The sequence below is a fragment of the Physeter macrocephalus genome, chromosome 1 (genome assembly GCF_002837175.3).
Source record: "Physeter macrocephalus isolate SW-GA chromosome 1, ASM283717v5, whole genome shotgun sequence".
Taxonomy (NCBI): Eukaryota; Metazoa; Chordata; class Mammalia; order Artiodactyla; family Physeteridae; genus Physeter; species Physeter macrocephalus.
The window spans coordinates 78,944,248-78,963,852 of NC_041214.2; the positions used below are offsets into that span (position 1 = coordinate 78,944,248).

At 41.6% G+C, this 19,605-nt stretch overlaps 1 protein-coding gene across 10 annotated transcripts in view; it reads right to left on the minus strand.

Annotated features, from left to right (window-relative positions):
• Positions 1-19,605, minus strand: part of DGKG (diacylglycerol kinase gamma) — a 201,980-nt gene that overhangs the window by 133,830 nt on the left and 48,545 nt on the right. For 9 of the 10 annotated variants that reach the window (XR_003680567.2, XM_028491932.2, XM_028491924.2 and 6 more), the window contains 3 exons: positions 16,399-16,475; positions 8,467-8,632; positions 7,826-7,888 (listed from right to left, as the gene is read on the minus strand). Coding sequence is in view for 9 of the 10 variants with exons in the window: in XM_028491932.2 (XP_028347733.1) it covers positions 7,826-7,888; positions 8,467-8,632; positions 16,399-16,475 (306 nt within the window). In the remaining variant the exon portion in view is untranslated. The remainder of the gene's footprint in view (positions 1-7,825; positions 7,889-8,466; positions 8,633-16,398; positions 16,476-19,605) is intronic. The other variant, XM_028491928.2, reaches the window with a different exon arrangement.

The following is a 19,605-nucleotide window of genomic DNA, read 5'->3' on the forward strand; positions in this document are numbered from 1 at the left end:
CCCCTAGGTTCTTCATGACCTTTTTTTTTTTTCTTAGATTCCATATATATGTGTTAGCATACGGTATTTGTTTTTCTCTTTCTGACTTACTTCACTCTGTATGACAGACTCTAGAATTCTTTACTCAGTGAAATATCTTTAGAATTAAAAGGCTAAATAAAGAATTTTTCAAATGTTCAAACCATATAGAGCTGCGTTACAAGAAACGGTAAAGGAAATCCTTTCAGTAGAATTACACTATATGGAAACCTGGATTTATACACAAGAATGATGAGAACTGATAAATATAAATAGATAAATATAAAGAATATTTTTCTTATTAATTAAATCTTTTAAAAAGATAGTTAACTGTGACAATAATAACATGTTGTGTGGTTTATAACATGTAGAAGTAAAATGTAGAAGTAAAAAGCACAAAGACCTGGGCAAGAGAAATGGAGGTATGTTGTTGTAAATTTCTTATAGTATATGCAAAGTGAAAGTCTGCTACTTGAAGGTAGACTGTGATAGTTAAAACAACTAAGATAAGAAAGGAGATAAAGTGAAATCATAAAAAAATCAATAACTTAAAAGAAGGCAGAAAAAGAGCAAAAGGGAAAAAGAGAACAGATAGAAAAAAGAAAACAAATAGCAAGATGGTGGTTTTAAACCTAACTATAACAATTATCACAGTAAATGTAAATGTTCTAAAACTCTAACTAAAAGGCAGATATTGTCAGATTGGATTAAAAAATAAAACCCAACAACACGCTTCCTATAAGAAAGTCAATTTAAATATAAAGACACAAATACATTAAAAGTAAAACAATGAAAAAAGATATACCATGGCAACACTAGTTAACCAGAGTGGCTCTATTAGTTATGAATACAATCATAATAAAGTAAATTTCAAAGCAAAGAATATTACTAAGGATAAAGAGAGTCATTTCATAATGGTAAAGAGGTCAAGTCATTAAGAAAACATAATACTCCTAAACATTTCTACCTCTAGGTCTTTACCCAAAAGGAATGAGAGCTGTCTGTACAAAGATTTGTATACGAATGTTCATATTTTATTTTTAATAGCCCCAAACTGGAAACAACCCAACTGTCCATCAGTACATGAATGGATAAACAAATTGTGGAATATCTACCTGTATACTGAAATACTAATCAGCAATAAAAATATGTTAATTACTGATACACACAACAACATGGATGAATTTTTAAATTATTATCCTGAGTGAAAGAAGCCACATGGAAAAGAGTACATACTGTAACAATCTATTCATATAAAATCTAGAAAATGCAATCTGGCCTACAGTGACAACGAGCAGATCAGTGGCTGTATGGACATGGAGATGGAGATGGGTGGGTAGGGAGGGTGGGAGAAAGGGATGATAAAGGAAACTTTTGAGGCTGATGAATATCTTCATTATATTGATATGGTGCTGATTTTATCGGTGTATACAGACATAAAAACTTATTAATTGTACATTTTAAACATGTACAATTCATTTTATGCCAACTGTACCTCAACAAAGCTGTTTTAAAACAAAATTGTCAAAAAAAACCAAAAACCAAAATTGTCGTTATGTGCAGATAACATAATACTCTACATAATACTCTACATAGAGTACCCTAAAGACTTCATGCAAAAACTGTTAGAACTAATAAATGAATTCAGCAAGGTAGCAGGATACAAAATTAATATACAGAAATCTGTTGCATTTCTTTATACTAGCAATGAAATATCAGAAAAAATTTAAAAATCCTATTTAAAATTGCATCAAAAAACCCCCACAAAAAACCTAGGAATAAACCTAACCAAGGAGGTGAGAACTATAAAACATTGATAAAGGAAGCTGAAAATGATTCAAAGAAATGGAATGATACCCTATGCTCTTGGATTGGAAGAATTAATACTGTTAAAACGGTCATACTACCCAAAGCAATCTATAGATTTAATGTGATCCTTATCCAATTACCCATGACATTTTTCACAGAACTAGAACAAATAATCCTAAAATTTATACGGAACCACAAAAGATCCAGAATTGCCAAAGCAATCCTGAGGAAAAAGAGCAAATCTGGAGGCATAACCCCCCCGGACTTCAGATAATACAGTAATCAAAACAGCAAGGTATTTGTACAAAAACAGACATATAGATCAATGGAACAGAATAGAGAGCCCAGAAATAAACCCATACACTTGAGGTTAATTAATCTTCAACAAAGGAGAATATACAGTGGAGATAAGACAGTCTCTTCAGCAAGTGGTGTTGGGAAAGCTGGACAGCCACATGTAAATCAATAAAGTTAGAACACACCCTCACGCCATACACAAAAGTAAACTCAAAATGGTTTAAAGACCTAAATATAAGATATGACATCTAAATATAAGATATGACACCATAAAACTCCTAGAAGAGAACATAAGCAAAACATTATCTGACATAAATCATAGCAATATTTTCTTAGATCATTTTTCCAAGGCAAAAGAAATAAAGTGAAAATAAACAAATGGTACTTAATCAAACTTAAAAGCTTTTGTACAGCAAAGGAAACCATCAACAAAATGAAAAGATGACCTACAGAATGGGAGAAAATATGTGCAGATGAGGCAACTGACAAGGGGTTAATATCCAAAATATACAAACAGCTCATAAAACTGAATGTAAGAAAACCCAATCAAAAAATGGACAGAAGACCTAAATAGACATTTCTCCAAAGAAGACATCTAGATGGCCAACAGGCACATGAAAAGAAGCTCAACATCACTAATTATTAGAGAAATGCAAATCAAAATCACAATAAGGTATCACCTCACACCAGTCAGAACAGCCATCATTAAAAAGTCTACAAATAATGCTAGAGAGTGTGTGGAGAAAAAGGAACCCTCCTACGCTGTTGGTGGGAATGTAAATTGGTGCAGCCACTATGGAAAACAGTATGGAGGTTCCTTAAAAAACTAAAACTAGAGCTACCATATGATACAGAAATCCCAGTTCTGGGAAGAGAAGAAAACTCTAATTTGAAAAGATACATGCACCTCAATGTTCATAGCAACACTATTTACAATAGCCAAGACATGGAAGCAACCTATGTGTCCATCGACAGACGAATGGATAAAGAAGACGTGGTGTATATATATACAAGGGCCTCTGCCAACAAGGAAGAGCCAAGTTCTGGAATCACCTTAGATCAGGCCATCTGTTGAAAATAATACAATATTATTCAGCCATTAAAAAGGATGAAATAATACTATTTGCAGCAACGTGGGTGGACCTAGAGAGTATCATACTAAGTGAAGTAAGTCAACAGAGAAAGATAAATATTACATGATATCACTCATTTGTGGAATCTAAAAAATAATACAAATGAATTTATTTATAAAACAGAAACAGACTCATAGACATAGAAAACAAACTGATGGTTATCAAAGGGGAAAGGGAGTGGGGGGAGGAGTAAATTAGGAGTATGGGATTAACACATACATACTGCCATATATAAAACAGATAAGCAACAACGATTTACTGTATAGCACAGGAAAATATATCCAGTACCTTGTACTAACCTGTAATGGAAAATAATCTGAAAAAATATATACCTGGATCACTTTGCTGTACACCTGAAACTAACACAATATTTTATATATATATATATTTAATATTTATTTATTTGGTTGCACGGGTCTTAGTTGTGGCATGCAAACTCTTAGTGGCAGCATGCATGTGGGATCTAGATCCCTGACCAGGGATTGAACCCGGGCCCACTGAATTGGGAGCGCGGAGTCTTAACCACTGCACCACCAGGGAAGTCCCTAACACAATATTATAAATCTACTATACTTCAATTAAAAAAACGTTATTACAGCCTTTTCCAAAGATCCTTTGGTTACCAGAGCTTTGACTGGATCTTGAGCCATTGTTCTAGTCCTCATTGAGGTCTACTGTTCAGTCCAGCAGTGGAAATGCTGCGGCCCAGAGGGACTGAGTGACACACAGTCCCACTGGTGTCCTACCTGCTCATGCTGCCTTACATGAAATACCCCTAACCCACACCCATCCGAGTACATCCCTCAGGGACTACCCTCTTCCAGAGCACACAGGTTTTGCCCAGGTGCCACATCACATACCCTTCTAAATGAGGGTTCTTGGGCAGAGCTGACTTGTTCCACCTTCTCTCTTAGTCTCTGCATTACTTCTTACCTTTCAGTTGGGCTGTGTGGAAAGAGCGCCAAGCTAGAGGCAGAAAACTGGGTTTGTGCTAAATGGTGTGTGATCTTGCACAAGAAGGCTTATTCCCTACACCCAACCTCAGTTTTTTCATCTGTTAAAAGACAGACTTGCATTAAAATTGATGTTTACCAAAAGTTTTGAATGACATGAATAATGTTTGTGAATATAATGCTAAGTGAAAAACAAAGCTGGATCCAAAATTATATATATACAGTCTGATTGCAGCTCTGTAAAAAATTTATGGAAAAAACCCTACAAGGATACATATGTATAGGGGTGTGTGTGTGTGTGTGTGTGTGTGTGTGTGTGTGTGTGTGTGTGTGTGTGTGTGTGTGTGTGTGATCACACTGGTAGATTTAGGTGATTTTGTTGTTTCTTTAGTTTTTCTGTACTCTTCAGAAAATTTTTTATTGATACAATGTGTTACTTTTCAAACTGGAAAAAAATAATTTAAAAAATGGAGGGACTTTCCTTGAGACTCCAACAGTCCAAGCTGCTGAACCATCTCAACAGCCTGAGGAACTAAATAAAAACCAGGAGAATGAAGTTCACATTGTTTATCCCACGTTTTCATGGGCATTCGTGGAAGGGTGATTTCAGCCCTTCCTGAGCTGACATCCTGACAATGACATGCTGCTCAAGGCTCTGAGCCGACCTCTGGACTCGGTGAAACCCCTGTCTGCTGTGCTTATGGACCCAACCATGCCCCCACCTGGCTCTGGGAATGAATAACTTAAAGCGGGTTGTTCTAGATCTGAGGTTGGAGCTTGATCTGATAGGCATAAACAACCATATCAAATGAGAATAGAGTTTCTTCTTCTTGGGCAACAGGAAAAGGGTGGAATTTTCAACAGATGGCCTGATCTAAGGTGATTCCTTGTTGGCAGAGGCCCTGCTCTGTGGTGTCCGCCTGTCCCTACATTCTTGTTTTTGGTGAATAGAGGCATCTAATTAAGACATTCATGGAAGGTGGCCCAAAAGGAAAAGGATTTGCTACTTAACATCACAAGTTACAAAAGAGGATGAAAAAATGCTGTATACCTCCCTGGGCCAGCAGTCAGATAACTGCCCTTTCATGACTGGACCACAAGAGACTGATATGCTGCATGCACGGGAAAACAGTGCATGACAAATCACTTCTCCAGGAGCAAGTCTCTGGAAGTTGTTCTGAGACCCCAAATGATACAGATATTGCAAATAAACATGGTGGTCAAATAAGCCAGCCAACGTTTATTATCATCATTCATTATCTTTTCTCAAATATCACATAATGACAGGATCCTCACTAAGTCCTTGTTTGGTGCCTTGGAAACGTCAGCCACTGAAACAAACCCTGCCCAGACAATTTGGAACCTCAGGGAATGGAGTGTAACTTCTCTCAGGTTCCTCTTGAAGTTCCAGATACTTGGACTAAGAACATCTCTGGTAAAGAATCTGGGTAAAGAAAAAGATGTTTTTCTTTGATTTTTTTGCTAAGAGTTTAGATTAATCTCAAAGCTTCCAGTTTGAACCTTTTCTTTCTACCATGAGAATGATTTATGTCATAAAATGCCCTCTCTATTCCAAATAAGATTTAAGACTTATTTATGACTTTAATCCATTTGACCAAGGGGCCCTAGACCTAGCACACCTGGGTGAGATGTTGGGCAGAGGGGTGGGTGAGCCTATACTTCGCACAGTCTTGCCCTGCTGCTGTCCCTGAAGGCCTCAGGAAGGCACCAATACTCTTAATCCTTGCTTTCTGGAGCTCTATGAGAAGTCTGGATTTTGCTGAGCTAATGGTCCAGAGGCAATTCTCCTTTCCCAACCATGTTCTGCTTTCCATTCAGAGTGAATTTTTGATCTCATCAGTCTTTCAGTTACACACTGAAAACTCTATAATCCTCTAGTTGCCCTTTTGGCAATGACTGGAAAAAAAGATGAGAACTACATCTAGCACCCACTTGAAGAAATTCTCTCATCCTAAGTCTCTGTTACAATTAGTTCTCATTCAGTTGTATTATCTCTTACCTATTCTGCCATGTGTGTATGTACGTATATAAAATATATTGAAAGATACAAGAAAACTGCACCTTTATCCCCTGGGCACATCCCAAGAGCTGGAATTCACCAATGTGCATCAATCTTTTCCAAACAATAATACAAAGGAAGTAAGGTCTGTCTCTCTGAGTCTTTGTATGTGAAGCTCCAAGAGCAACCTGGGAGGGAGACAGTCCCTGAGAGTCCTTCCATGAGACGAGGATGCCCATCTGACACAATTGGAGACTGAGGGTGCAGACTGAAGGAGATCTTGGCAGACATGATGAGTTGAGAATAGGGTGTACTTCTGGAGGGTGGCCTGAATAACAATTGCTAATATTTACTGAACATTTACTCTGTTCCAGGCACTATACCAAGTGTTTTACACACATAACTCACTTAACCTTCATATCAACACTTACTGTCATCTCATGTTACAGATGGGGAAACTGAGGCACATTGTTCAAACATACATACCCAAGGTTTCAGAGCTAGGTGTTGTCAGACCTGGGTGTCAAACCCAGGAAGTCTGTCTCTGAAGTCCAGATTCTTAACCAATATGCTTATTACCTGACCCAGCTTAGGTTGATAGTGTCCAGGAAATTTGTATTATATCTTAGAACAGAGATCAAGGAGGATAATCTTTGCTCTTTCCAGTTTTACTAGGAGCTTCTGCACTTGGGACTGTGCCTGTCAACAAAGGGATGGCCTCCCATTGATAAATGTGCCAGGGAAGTTTCCACATCAGTCACGACCCAAAAGAGGGTGCATGGACAGCCAGGCATCATGATGGTGCCTCCACTGGAAATGCAGCCTTGATCATTCCACTAGGACCTAACCAAATTGGTGCCTTTACATGGAGACACACCTTAGTCCAGGCACCTCAAGAGAGACCATTGATTCCTATCTTGGTGCAGGAAAGAGCAGCCGCTTGGAGGATGTACAATTCTGGATTGAATCCCTAGCTTCTCAGCTCGCACAGTGGTATGTAATCTCTTAAAGCCTCAGCTCCTCAGTGTGTGACGTGGCATGATTACAAAGGCTAAGGTGAAACATGCAATAAAGCAGGTGCCTGGTAAATAGATCTTCAAAACAACATTAGCTGGCTTCCTCTTGCTCCTCTCAACTGTTCAAACAAGTGCATGTAAATATTGTGAGAAATCAACCAGAGCACACTCTTACCCTCTTTCCATAACCCCCTTCAGCCATTCACTGGTAGCATCATCTCCACCTCAGCCCTACGGCCATTTCTTCCCATACACTCTCTGTCTCTCTCTCTTCCTCTGCCCTCCCCCCTCCTCCCACCGTACACTTTCTCCTTTTCCCCTCTTTGGCTAGGCAGACCCGTCAGAAGTAAACATCTAATGAGCTGTCAGAAGTCCTGACCTGCCCTGTTTTGGGACAAATGAAGCAAGAACCTTCATCCAGCCTCAGAATCCCAACACATTTAAGTGTCAGGGGCCCCAGAGGTGGAGGCAGACAAGATCTGTTCAAAGGCATACAATTACATGGAGACAAAACTGCTGGTTAGATTTTCTCCCTTCCCCAAGGATGTGGTACTGCCCACTCCTCCCCTGAAGACTTACCCATATCAGGGGCACAAGCCTCGTCTGCTTTGGCAGCATTATCTGCATTCTGTATGTTGGAATCTGGGGAATAAAAAGAAGATGTAGTGACCAGCCCATGGCCTCTAGGTTTTTAGAGAGGCAGGTAGGAGACTTTCCCACAAAGTCTGGATCACTTGGGTTCTGCCCATGTCTCTGGTGTCAGCTGGGTTCATGCTCACTTATTGGGGTTGGTAGTGTCTCCCCCATTATAGCCCAAACTCCAGAAAGACAGTAACCACACCCTTCCCCTCCTGTGACTCTCCCAGGCTAGTCCCAGCCTGGGCCCAAGAGCTGAATGTGCTCTCCAGGGACCGGCAGCTTTTGTGGAAGGCCCACCCGCCCCTGTCATACATTAGTTTGTGCCTCCTCTTCTCCCCATCCTCTCCTCTGATCCTGAGTGGCAGGAATTATGCCCTTTTTATTTCTCTTACTGAGAGATCCATCAGACAGGGCTTCCCGAAAGGGTAGGAGTCTTGGTCCCCTGGTCTCCGTTCCCCCCTCTTCCCCATAGGGAAGTTACCAGGCACAGAGGACCATCTAGGAGTGCAGGCTGAACCTGTGGCAAGTGGGTTAGAGCTGCAAAATCTCCCTTCCATCTTGGGGAATGCTGGTCCACGTACCTGGGCCACTGGCTTCGCTGTTGCTGGCCCCCTCCTTTGGGTGGTCCGGGGTCTCCTGTCTGGGCTTCTGGCTGAAGGCCAGGAAGAGGTGTGTGCTCAGTGGCTGTGGAAGGTCCACCTCCAGGTACGCCCTCATGAACAGCTTGAAGACGTCATAGCTAACAGGCTGAGAAGGGATGAAGAGGGAAAGGTCAGTGGAGAGAAGTGAAGAGATAGAGGGCAGGAGAGAAGGAGAAGGAAGGAATGGGGGAGTTGGCAATGGAAGGGGAAGCAGAAGGGAGTGGAGTGATTGGTGGGGGCAGGAATGAAAAGGCCTGGGAGTTGATAGAGGGTGACAAGCATAGGAAGAGGGGGGCAGGACGTGAGGAAGAGAAAACGCTGATGGCTGTGTGTTGGGGCTTGGTGGGCCGTGGAACCATGGGAGGCTTTCGTAACAAGACATGTCTAAGTTTAGGAAGAAAAGGGGGTGCTGAAGACTGAGCACTGGGAGAGGGCTCTGCCTGAGTCGGGGACCACATGAGGGTCTTGTCTCTAACGAGCAGGACTAGGTCAGTGCCCTGAAATCCTAGGTAAGGTGAAGAAGAATGGTAGAGAGAGGGAGGTGGGGAGGACAAGACAGGGGTATGGGATTAAGAGATACAAACTACTATGCATAAAATAAAAAGCAACAAGGATATATTGTACGGCACAGGGAAACATAGCCATCACTCTGTAATAACTTTAAATGGAGTGTAATCTATAAAAATATTGAATCACTATGCTGTATACCTCAAACCAATATAATATCATAAATCAACTGGATCGTAATAAAAAAAAAAGATGAAGAAAGATGTAGTTGAAAACACAATGGAAAGAAATCGCTCTTCTGCGGTACGTCAATTTTCTGCTTATGCCATGAGGGATGTGATTCCTGAGGATTCAGGTCTCAGAAAATAAAAAAGAACAGGCTCCATCTTTCATTACTTTCATAACTGACCTTCTTTGGACAACCCGCAAGATAACAGGGGAGGGTGTGTGTCTGGCTCGACTGCTCTCAAAACATGTCCTTGTGAAGGTTTCAGGCACCAGGAGAGAAGAGCAGGAAGCCAAGGACAGAAGGTAAAACCAAGAAACATGCCAAAACCTCTCCCTGCTGTATGTCACCCAGTGCTGCCTGGCTTCTGGTCCCAGGTTGGGAGAACTGTGCCAGGAAGGGCTGCTGCACTCAGCAAACACTTGGCAACAACAGCGCGCAGTGAGTCATCACTGGCTTGTGCTTTGACGGCATCAGATTCTTCATCAAATCAGCAGATGCTCCTGGAAATCATCTGAGGAAGCACTCCTCCAAGATCTGCTGTGCAGGCTTTTGTGAATAATAGAGATAAAATCCCTTTTTGGGAGCCTACTTGGCTCTCTCTGAAAATGTTGGTAGCATTTAACCCCTTGTCCCTTCTGGGAGATCTGGGAGCCTTTCCAGAAACAGAGTTGGCTGGCACGCGCACGATCAGGTTTTGGATACAAAGTCCTGGTCCTTAAAACAAGCAATGCCCTCTGGACCCCACTGGGAGGGAGCTTGCAAGGCAGTTTCTCCTTAGCCCCAGGCTGGGCTATTTAAACATCTCTTTAGCAGAGTGAAGGAAGCCTGATTCAGTTGGACAGAGCGATGATGAAGGCTCATTACCAGATGAAGACATCTCTAAGCAAATGGTGGACTCACATTTCTTGTGACAGCCATCAATCTCTATCTCTCTGCCTGTCCTGCCCCAGAATCTCTGTGTCTCTCTCGTACTCTTTCTGTCCCTCTCTGTCTCCACTGCCTCAATACCTCAGAATGTCCCTTCCACACACATCCTCTTTTTCCCAGTACACATCAGCAAAATCTTTTCCTCCCACTTTCCCAGTGGAACCCACCATGACCTGCAATTCCACCCTCCCTGCCTCTGATCGCATCTCCCAGCACCTGCTTGTCTACCTGCAAGCACGTTCAGGTCATTCTTCCAAAGAAACTATTGGCTGCTCGAGCTACTAGCCTGTGCTTCTTCCCTTCCTTTTCACACTTCTCCTCACCTCCTTAATCCATTCAATTTGGATTCTAGCGCATCACCTCTGAATCTGCTCTCTTGAATGTCACAAATTCAATGGTCTTTTTTTTAGATCTTCTCATCTTTATTATTAATTTATTTTAAAAGGCTCTTTTTGCATCGTCCTTTCCTTTGCACTATTTTAATCGACAAGTACTGTTTTACATATAGTTTTTTGAGTTCCAAAATGTCCTGTTAATTTTTTTCTGGTTGGCCTCATATTGAAAACTATCAGCATATTTCTGGAAAACAGCGTATACTAAATGATTTAATAAAAAAGGAAATTCAGTTAAACAAAGTCTTACATAATGCTCTTAAAAAACCAAAGCTGAAAGATCTTCAAACAAGATCAGTGTGAGATTCAGGAGACCTTGTGGCTGGTCTGAGGTCCACCACATTTTCCTCCTTTTTTGAACCTCAGGTTTTTCTTTAGCAAACTGTGAATGCTGGACCAGAAGATCTCAAGTTCTAAACTTCTACTGGATTCTTCCTTAAACCAGTTCCTCTTCCTGACCCGACAGTTTCTGTTCATGTCAATGGCAGCATTATCCTCCAAATATTCCAGGCTCAGCTTGAACTCCCAGTTGTCTGAGATCAATTCTTCTCCCTTCCTTCTTTCCGCTGTTCTTTCGCAACATCTGTCATATCAATATCTTTTCTGTATCCGTTGCCTGTCGGCCCCACCCCGACAAGACGGCTGTTGAAGTCCCCCATGCTCCTGGTTTTCGACTCCTGTTCCATGTGTCCTATCTGGACAACTGCAACACCCCTCAAAGGCTTCCTTGCCTCCACCTCCATCTGTTAGTCCTCTCATCTTTTCCATCCTTGCCAAGGTGATCTTCCCAAAGCACAGCTCTGATCAGACTGCTTCCCAAGTCAAACACTTTCCATGGCTTCTAATTGCCCATGGGAGAGTTGAGATCACTTGTCTCCAAACTTTTAAAACCATGCACCCTTCTGTAAGATTTTCAAGCATACATTGCCATTTATCTATACTTATACACTATATATATGTACTACTGTGCTCCACTACTATACATTATAAAAGACACACAAAGAAATTAGATGAGATAAAAATCAATGTAAACAGAAGGTCTAATATGCAGGATTCCTACAGTCCAGTGGATCATCCTGTGCACTCCCTGAGTCCTTTGGGATTCACAGCCCTACCATAATCCCACTCCAACCTAGATTTGTAGCTATTTCAAGTTCGGAGACCATTCTGGTCTTTTCTCCTACTATTCTCTGTGTGTACCTTCACATTCTGCCCACACTGATCTCTGTGTTCTTTCCTGGCCAAGCTTCCATGTACTTACATGAATTGTTTTCTTCTCTACCTGTTAAAATTCCAGCTATCCTTTATGGCCCAACTCAGATGCCACCTCTTCCAGGAAGCCTGGTATGACCTCCTGTGCCTGAACTGCTATACATTTCCACGTTGGTTCCTGACTTGGGACACTCATATCTGCTGCCCTCGCAACATATAGTTGTTCATGACATACACACCTTAGTTCCTTGACTAGATCTAGAGCTCCTGGAAGGTAGGGAAATGTCTTATTTCATCTTTGTATCCTCCACACCACCTATCACGGTATTTCCTAATAGGTATTTTAATGGACGTTGGGTTTCTAGTTGGTACACTTGGCTGTCATCAATCATTGTGGGGTCTGTTCAGTCAATATATATGTACTGAGTCTCCCAGGTACAAGACACAGTGCTGGGCACCACTGGAGAACACACCAGTGAATTAGGCATGATTCCATACCTTTAAGAGACTCAGTGGGAAAGGTATTGAAATAATTCTAATACAGGGTCAACAGTGGTGAGTGTCACAGCAGAAGAACTGACAAACTATTATGAGAACTTAGAAAACAATGATGACTGAACACATGTCCGACCATTTATGGCCCTATCCTGGGGAACACAATGGCATAAAATAAGCCCAGAAACACAGAACATTCATGTCAGAAGAGCTCAGAGTAGACTAGATCTCCTTACATCACTGAGACTCTGGAATTTTACTGATTTGCCCCAGCCGGCTAGCAGCAAAGCGAAACCAGGAGCCTGATCGTCTTGACTCCTAGTCCAGTGCTCCTGCTCTAGTATCTGATCTGTCCCATGCCCTGGTGCTGACATCGCGTTCCCTGCCATTCCCTCTAAGCACCCTAAGTTCAGTAGGCAAGGAAATGTGACTGAGGGCCATTCTCAAAGTGATATCTGGACTGCAAAAGAGTAAGTTCTTTATGAGCACAGGCCAGGCTCAGGGCAGGTGCTTGGTACATGTGTGATGGGTAGGGAGTGGCTCGTACTCTGCCCAAACCAGATAAACAACCACTGTGTAGCACGCTAACAATTCTCAGAGCCCTGAGTAACATCTTAGACACTGCCATTGTTCAGACATTTTTTCTTTTTCCCCAGAAACTGCAACGTTCATGTGGAAACTAGCTAGGCAATTGTTCATTATTCCACAGGTCAAAGAAGGAAGGAGAACTTGATGGAGAGTTTATTGAGCATTGTACATACGCGATCTTACTTACGTCTCAAAACAACAGTGTGACGTGGTACTATTAGTGCCATTTTGTGGATGAAAAAAAATTTGAGAACATAAATAACTTGCTCAAGTCATAAAGCAAGTGGCAGAGCTGTGCTTTGTGCTAAGGTGTGTCTGAGTCTAAGATCATGGTGATACCAGGCCCCCCTACCTTTTTGGCTGCACTGTTTCCGTCTGTTTTCTGGCCATCTTCAGCGGTGCTCTCTTCTCCAGAGAATCACTCAGTGCCGATGGGCAAAAGGGCACGCTTGTCACGGCCAGATGCAGCCCTGCCACTCCGTAAACTTTGATTCCCAGCCACCCTTTCCTAGCAACCTGCCCATTCCCACAGCTAACTCATTTCTCGTTGAGACGTTTTAGCAGCAGTAAGCCATCAAACTCAAGAGAATTTAAACACTTGTTGTTTCTGAACCCCGTGCTGGGACATTATACCTACTTGAAGCCAGCCACATTGTGAGAGAGAATGAAATCAGAGTGACGGAGCTCCCCGAGGACATGGCAATGCCAGAGCATAAAAAGCGGGGGCCAGCCTGATGGAGGCAGGGGCCTGCTTCTGAAAGCTCCTACAGCCTTCACACGCTCGGCAGCCCTGACCAAACTGCTCCCCTCCCACTCTCGTCAGCTTCAGGGCCGACAGGCTGAGGAGCAGTCCCCGCCAGTCTTTGTTCCTGTGTTTTTGGAGGTGGGGGTGGGGACTGGGGGTCTGCAAGTTCTTTGCTGGCTTTGGCATCATTTCCACATGGTTCCTCCTCAGGAATGTTCTTTGAAAGGTGCGTTCTCAATCGGGCTCCTGTTCTGGCACCCTTCCTCCTGCTTCATTCTCAGGTGATCATTGCATTTTATTCAAAGCACCTCTCAGGTGTACCTCGAGGGTGTGGGCTCTGTTGATTCACTTCCAGGGCCCAGAAGAGAAGGAGCTGACTCAGGGTTTGTTGAAAGGATGACAATATGAATAAATAAGCGGCCAGCCTCCTTCCAAGTTTGTCCTGCTGATCAGTTGCTTTTCTGCTATTAGCCCTCATAAAAGGACCCAGGACCAGGGAAAAGGGAGTTGAGTTTAAAACATTTTGGGGAAAGGTAATAGAAGGGTAATAATAATGGGCACTATTTTTAAATGTCCTTAAAGTGTTAGACATTTTGCAAAAAGCATTTAATTCACTCATCTGCAAGCTTCAAGGTCTTTCTTTTTGGTTGTTTTATATATTCAGTTCACAGAAGAGGAAACTGAGGCTCAGAGAGGTGAAATATTCAAGGCCACATTGCTGGTTCGCAGCAAAGCTAGGAGTCTAACGTAAGAGCATAACCTCCAGGGTCATGGCTCTTAAACTTGGCCCTGCCAGTAGGAAGTAAGTTCTGGAGGGGAGGAACTATGCTTCCTCATCTTCATATCTTCTACGGCATCCAGCACAGTGCCTGGATGCTCAAGAAACATTAGATGAGCTGAATTTGAAAGTAGAGGAGGTCCTGCATGCATTTATTCATTCAACAAATGTTTGTTGAGTGCCTGCTATGAGCCAGATACTCTTCTGGGCACTGGGGACATAGCCGTGAACAAAACTATTCTAGTCAGGGAGACAGACAATTAAATAAGTAAGTTATACAGTGTGACAGATGGTGAGAAGCACTAAGGAGGAAAATAAGGCAGAGCAGGAAGATAGGAAGTGTCAGGAAAGAGGGTTTAACATTTTAGATAGAGAGTGTGACATTCACTGAGAAGGTGATTTGAGCAAACATTTGCAGGAGGTGAAGGAATGAATGATATGGATATCTGAGGGAGGAACATTGCCAGAAGAGGCCAGAGCATGGGCACAGGTGCTAAGGTTAGAGCAGCCCTGGCTTGTATGAAGGCATCAAGGAGGCTAATATGGCTGGGAAAAAATGGGAAAAAGAGTAGCAAGATATGAGGTCCGATAGTAGGGGAGATGCAGATTGTAATGACCTTGATTTGGACTCTGAGTACCAGGTGGGCAGACCATAAAAGACTGTGGAACACAGCAGTGACATGATCTGACTTCAGTTTTAACAGACTCCTCAGGATGTGTGTAAAGAATAGACTTTCAAAGTCAAGAGCAAAAACAGGGAGCCTAATGAGGAGATGATTGCAATAATCTGGGCAAAATATGGTGGTGCCTCAGGTCAGGGTGAGAGCAGAGCAGGTAGTGAGATGTGTCTGGATTTGGGATGTATTTTGAAGGTAGAAATGATGGAGGTTGCTGATGAATTAGATGTGGGATGTGAGAAAAAGAGAAAAGTCAATGATGACTCCATAGTTTTAGGCTGAATAACTTGAAGACTGGACTTGTCATTTACTGAAATGGGAAAGACTGCTGGAAAAACAGGTTTTATAGAGGTAGATCAAGGAGCTCAGTTTAGCTTATGTTAAGTTTGAGATACCTATTTGATTTTTAAGTGGAAATGTCAAGTAAAGGGGTAAAAGGAAAATCAGAAGAGTATAGCGTCCTGAAAGCCAAGTGAAGGAAGTGGAGGAAGATTTGACCAATCAGGTCCAATGCTGTTGAGTAAAATGACTTGAGTTTTAGCCACATGGAGGTCCTTGGCTATTTTGACTAGTGATTTTAGTGTAGGCGTGGGGGTTACATGCTGCTTGAAGAGCTTTCAGAAAAGCGGGAAGAGGAGAAATTGGAGGCAATGAGTATAGACACATCTTTTGCACAGCTTACTTGCTATAAAGGACAGGAGAGAAATGAGGTGATAACTGGAGGGAGAAGTGGAGCCAGAAAAATGTTTTTTAATGTAGGAGAAAGAACAGTATGTTTATTTGTTGATGAGGAAGATCTAATACATAGAGAAAGCTGATGGGAAGGAGATGGAGTGAGAGTGAGAGAGAAATACGTTGCTGAAGCAATGCCCGTCAATAGACCAAAGAGGATGGGACTGAGTGCACAAGCGGAGGTGTTAGACTGAGATCAGAGCATGGAGAGCTTGTCCCTAATTACAGGAGAAAAGGTACAGCTAGGTGGGCACATAAGGTGAGGATTTGGGGGAAGACTGCTTCTGACTGTTTCTATTTTCTCAGTGATGTAGAAAACACAGTTGATAAATGGGAATTGAGGAAGGCAGGAGGAGTGAGAGATTTGAGGAGAGAAGAGAAGGTATGATGTGGCCTTCTAGGATAGTGAGAAGGTGAATGGACTTGAGGAACTTATGATTCCAGATAGCAACAATGGCTCACTTGAAACTTGGGAGAAAACATGTCAAGAAACATGTTCTTCAAAGTGAGCTAAACTTCTAAGAGAGGAACAAATTATGGGAAGGCTAGAACGTGGGGTTTTTAAAGGCTTGAAATGAAAATGTTCTTACCTCATGTGGGTCATATTGTTTGAGGCTCCCACCCTCATTAAATTCAGCCAAGACATCATTTATCTTCTTGGAAGAATCTGGAGAGACATAATCCATATGTGAAACATGGTGAACAGTGAATGGGAGCTGGGCCAAGTAAATTCTCCGTGTCTAATCCTGATTATGATGGAGTGAGCCCTCATTCCAGAACCACATGGAGGAATGTCACCGTTATCTGCCCTTCTGCCTTCTCATTTATTTATTTTTTAGTATATTTTGTCTCTTGCTGTATGAACTATCTTTCTAGAACACAAATCTGATTAGATCATGTCTCTGCTCAAAACCCTTACACAGCTCTTAACTTCCCCAGGATAAAGCCTAAACCCTTAGCTTGGTATACAAGTACTTGGTGATCTGACCTAGCCTATTCCTTATCTCTTCCCTTAACCTTTCATTCACTCCATTTTTCTGCCACATCAAACCATATTTCTAAATATGCTCTGTACTTTTTCATGGAGTCTCTTCTCTGTATTACAAACTTCACTCATTTCTCAGTACTCAGCTCAAATGTCAACTCCTTTGAAAAGCCTTCCTTTATTAGTCAGTTAATCACTCCCTCCCCTGGCTCCCACATGGCTTGTACATAACTCTGTAACAGCACCTGTCATATGGTGTTATATTTATTAACTTGCCTTTCTTGCTCATCTCCTGCCTCAGTTCAACCTTGAGAGCTGTCTTTGTATACCATATCAAGGCCTGACATATAACCAGTGTTCAGAAAACCAATATATTAGATGATCGAATAAACATCTAAGCAGAAATTTTAAAACATTTAAAATTTTGTTAATTAAATGGGATGGGTGGGCATCAAGCCTGGCAGGGTTCTGTCCTTGGTGCTGAAACAGAGACTGGATTCATAAAGCATGGTAGTTTAGAAAATTCTGCTTTCCGTAGGAAATAATTTAGAAACTACGGGAGAAAATTGTGGCGTTTCTTTCTTTCTTTCTTTTTTTTTTTTTAGTTTATAAGGGAATTGGGAGTCAAGAGAAGGGAGTCAATAATTGTCATTATAACATCCTGAGTAGTTACCAGTACTCTAGACATCAAAGAAAACCAGGATTTCTGCACTCTCTCTGTCTCACAGTATTGTGGATAATTAAGAGCTTCTCAAGCTCTATTACTGCCATAATTTAAACATCTGAACAAAGGGCAATGTCATTAAAAGCTGATATAGTGTTCCTTGGTGTTTGGGCTCTTTGTACAGAGGGCTATTCTCTCTTAGGCCTACGTAAAGTGGATGTGCTTGTGAGCTGGGCTGTTCTCCATGACTTTGCTGACTTGGATTCAATCAAGCACAAGTTATAATCATTTCAGGATTGAGACATATTGAAATGCCACAGGAAAACGCTGCTGTTGCCTAAAAATGGACATTTCTTTCTGAAATTCAAAACAGATGTTGGAAAACTAATAGCTCAGTGAGATCTAGGCAGCAGATGCCATCAATTTGGGCTGCTTCCAGTCAATTCAGAAAACACTATGGAGAGTAAGATGTTGCTAGGTACGGTTGATGAACTAGTTGGGGACAGGATATGAATAACTGTGGTAATAATAGCTACCCCTTATTAAAGACCTTTACTGCATATTCTCATATGCTCTCCCCTACCAGTCCATGCAGATTTGGTACTATCTTCTTCAGTTTACAGATGAGGAAACTGAAAGTCAGAAAAGTTAAATGACTTGCCTAAGAGTCAGGGTTTTGACTCAGGTCTAGTCTGGCTCAAAAACCTGTATTACTTTTCCTGAAGCACTATTCACTATTACTTCCCAAACATTTGCTAACACAAGGAAAAGTGTAATTAATGCTGTGGCAATGATATGAAGCTCTAGGAAGCACAGAGTGGGGAAGAAGTAAAATAACAGGGAAGAAGTAAAACTAGGATGAGAGTGGGGTTAAGGTGGGGACTGGGGATGCCCCATGAAGGAGGTAGCATTTGAACTGGGGTGTAAAAATGAGTAAGGTTTTGAAAGGCAGACATGAAGTGGACAGGGCATTCTCAGAAGAGACTGGGTGAACAAAGATATGAAGATGGGTACCACGGGACTTTTAGGCAAGGTTAGAACCAGAGAGTAGTCTGGAGCCAGATTTGTGGGAGTACTGAATGCCGAGTTAAGGACATTGATTTCAAATTGCTGAAGGCTTTCTGAGTAGTAGAGTAACATAACCAGGTCTATTTTTTAAAAGCCACTCAGGCAACAGAATGGAAGAGAGGTTAAAATTAGGTCAGATTTCAGTTAAGGTCACACATAAATTATATTCAAATTATTCTATGAGTAGCTTAAATATTTAGGAAAAAACACTATATTTTAGAATCTATTTCAATGGGAGATTTTCAGCTCAGCCAGAATGGCCAAATTTTTTAAAAATGAAAAATTTGGAGTATGGGTCTTCCTCGTGTGGCTTCTGCAAAAGTAGTATAGAGCCAGCATTTTGACTGAGAACCAAGAAAGTGATTTCACTTGAATTTTGTTTTGTTGTTTTCCCCATCTTTCGTTCCTGCTTTATTTTTCTCCATAGCTCTTAGCACCATTTAATATACTATATATTTTACTTCCTTAGCTTTATTTTTAAAATTAATTTATTATTATTTTTTAACGTCTTTATTGGAATATAATTGCTTTACAATGGTGTGTCAGTTTCTGCTTTATAACAAAATTAATCAGCTATACATATATCCCCATATCTCCTCTCTCTTGCATCTCCCTCCCACCCTCCCTATCCTACCCCTCTAGGTGGTCACAAAGCACTGAGCTGATCTCCCTGTGCTATGTGGCTGCTTCCCACTAGCTATCTATTTTACATTTGGTAGCATATATATGTCCATGCCAGTCTCTCATTTCATCCCAGCTCACTCTTCCCCCTCCCCGTGTCCTCAAGTCCATTCTCTACGTCTGCATCATTTATTCCTGTCCTGCCCCCAGGTTCTCCAGAACCATTTTTTTTTAGATTCCATATATGTGTTAGCATATGGTATTTATTTTTCTCTTTCTGACTTACTCTCCTCTGTATGACAGACTCTGGGTCCATCCACCTCACTACAAATAACTCAATTTCGTTTCTTTTTATGGCTGAGTAATATTCCATTGTATATATGTGCCACATCTTCTTTATCCAGTCAACTGTCGATGGACACTTAAGTTGCTTCCATGTCCTGGCTATTGTAAATAGAG